Source organism: Empidonax traillii, unplaced genomic scaffold (genome assembly GCF_003031625.1).
Source record: "Empidonax traillii isolate 1590-97213 ecotype Southwest subspecies unplaced genomic scaffold, ASM303162v1 scaffold7085:size5374, whole genome shotgun sequence".
NCBI lineage: Eukaryota > Metazoa > Chordata > Aves > Passeriformes > Tyrannidae > Empidonax > Empidonax traillii.
Window position 1 is genome coordinate 3,018 of NW_020962278.1, and position 2,357 is coordinate 5,374.

At 61.0% G+C, this 2,357-nt stretch overlaps 1 protein-coding gene across 1 annotated transcript; it reads right to left on the bottom strand.

Moving 5' to 3' along the window:
• Positions 1 to 4: 4 nt before the first annotated feature.
• CYHR1 (cysteine and histidine rich 1) lies at positions 5 to 2,351 on the bottom strand (the record flags this gene model as incomplete). Its single annotated transcript, XM_027911299.1, has 3 exons — positions 5 to 164; positions 1,285 to 1,496; positions 2,224 to 2,351. Coding segments are annotated over 3 exons (500 nt in total), but the record flags the coding sequence as incomplete, so codon positions are not given.
• Between the last annotated feature and the right edge of the window lie 6 nt (positions 2,352 to 2,357).

Consider the following 2,357-nt stretch of genomic DNA (forward strand, 5'->3'; position numbering starts at 1 on the left):
GAGCTGGAAGGACAGCGTGCGCTTGCACGACAGGTTGGGGTTCCTCTCCGAGTCGTTGACCCGCGCCTTGAGCACCCAGGTCTGGTTGAGGACGGTGAGGCGCGGCGTCTCGTAGTACAGCCGCGTGATGAAGTCGTCGGTGCGGTACGGGCGGAACTGCACCTCTGGGGCACACGAGAGGGGTGGCAGAGGGGCCTTCGGGGCACCCACACCACCCCAGTGGGGACCCACCCCCCACCCCGGGGCACCCGCAGCCCGCCCGAGGTGGAGCACGAGGAGGGACGGGGGCTACGGAAACGGGGGGTGAGGGAGATCCCAACGGGGCAGGGAAGGGTTTGCCACGGCCAAAGCCATTCCAGGAACCAGCAACAGATCCCAGAGGGGTCCTACAACATTCCAGGAACCAGCAACAGATCCCAGAGGGGTCCTACAACATTCCAGGAACCAGCAACAGATCCCAGAGGGGTCCTACAACATTCCAGGAACCAGTAACAGATCCCAGAGGGGTCCTACAACATTCCAGGAACCAGCAACAGATCCCAGAGGGACTCAGCAGGGTCCTACAACATTCCAGGAACCAGCAAAAGATCCCAGAGGGGTCCTACAACGTTCCAGGAACCAGCAACAGATCCCAGAGGGACTCAGCAGGATCCTACAACATTCCAGGAACCCCCAGCAGTTCCCACCAGGCTTTCCCGGGATCCTAAAACATTCCAGTTTCCTTCTCTGTTTATCTTCCTGTTTTTAACCAGGGATTTACCCCCAGCATTCCAGGAGAAACCCCAACTTCCCTCCCTGCCCGGCTCAAACCGGCCCAGCCACCACCACCGAGCGGGATTGGGACTGGAAACCCCTCCGGCAGAGCGGGATTGGGACTGCAAACCCCTCTGGCAGAGCGGGATTGGGACTGGAAGCCACTCTGAGAGAGCGGGATTGGGACTGGAAATACCTCTTACAGAGTGGGAATAGGATTGGAAACCCCTCTGGCAGAGCGGGATTGGGATTGGAAACCTCTCTGGCAGAGCGGGAATGGGACTGGAAACCCCTCTGGCAGAGCGGGATTGGGACTGGAAACCCCTCTGGCACAGTGGGAATGGGATTGGAAACCCCTCTGGCACAGTGGGAATGGGACTGGAAACCCCTCTGGCAGAGCGGGAAGGGTGGGAAGGGGGTGTGGAGCCACTGGGGGTTGTGGTGGGAAGGTCAAATGCCCTGCCCGTGCCGTGGGGATGCTGGGAACGCCGGGAACACCGGGAACGCCGGGAACACCGGGAATGCGGGTACCTGTGTAGCCGATCTTCTCGAAGCTGAGCAGGCTGAAGATGCTGTTGTAGAGCTGCATCTCCTTTTTCCTCGTTTGGTCCATCTCGTCCAGGATCTCCATGAGCTCGTTGCCGGTCTTGGTGGGGTGGGTGCACTCGGCCTCGTGCACCGACAGCTCGTGGTACGGGCCCTGCCAGGGGCACCCGATCCGCTTGTACTTGCACTGGGTCACCCTGGGAACGGGAGCACACGGAACACACGGAACACCGTCACGGGGGGTGGGGGATAACGGGCATCCCGCTGGGCCCGCGATGGGAAGGGAGGAGGGATCCCAAAAACAAGGCTGGGATGGTGGGAGAGACGTGGAAAACCGTTATCGGCACAGCTGGATCCAAAAACAAGGCTGGATAATAGGGGACAGCTGTGCAGGGCTGGGAAATCTGGGAGAGACATGGAAAACCATCAGCGCCACAGCATGGCTTGGGAATCTGGGAGAGACATGGAAAACCATCAGTGGCACAGCTGGAGCGTGATGGATTCCCAAGGGAGATGCCAACCCAACACTGGAAAGGAGGGAAGGACAACCAGGGGATTTATGCTGGATGCCAACGTGGCTCCGTGTCCCCTCCCGAACTGCCAGCACTTCCCAAGGAGGTGGGATGATGCCAAGGGGGAATTCTGGGATGGGAAGACCCTGTGCCAGGGGCTGGAGAGGGAACTGGCTTTGCCATGATGTGAAGGTGGCTCAGAGCTTCCCAAGGAGGTGGGATCCCGCCAGGGAGGGATTTTGGGGTGGGAACCCCAACTGTGCCAGCGGCTCCAGGGGGCACCGGAATGCTGGATGCCAACGTGGCTCCAAGGACAACGCGCTGTCCTTTCCCAAACCTCTCTACCACTTCCCAAGGACCCACCAGGGAGGGATTTCGGGCCCCACCCCCCGGATGGCTCCCACCCCCTCACCGGTCCTGGCACTCCTCCTTCTGGTGCCTCTCGAGCAGGGAGCGCGGGAACTGCTGGGCGCAGAAGCCGCACTCGGAGGGCAGCTCGCTGACCGCCTTCTCCACGGCCAGGTTGCGGCAGCACAGGCTCTTGCT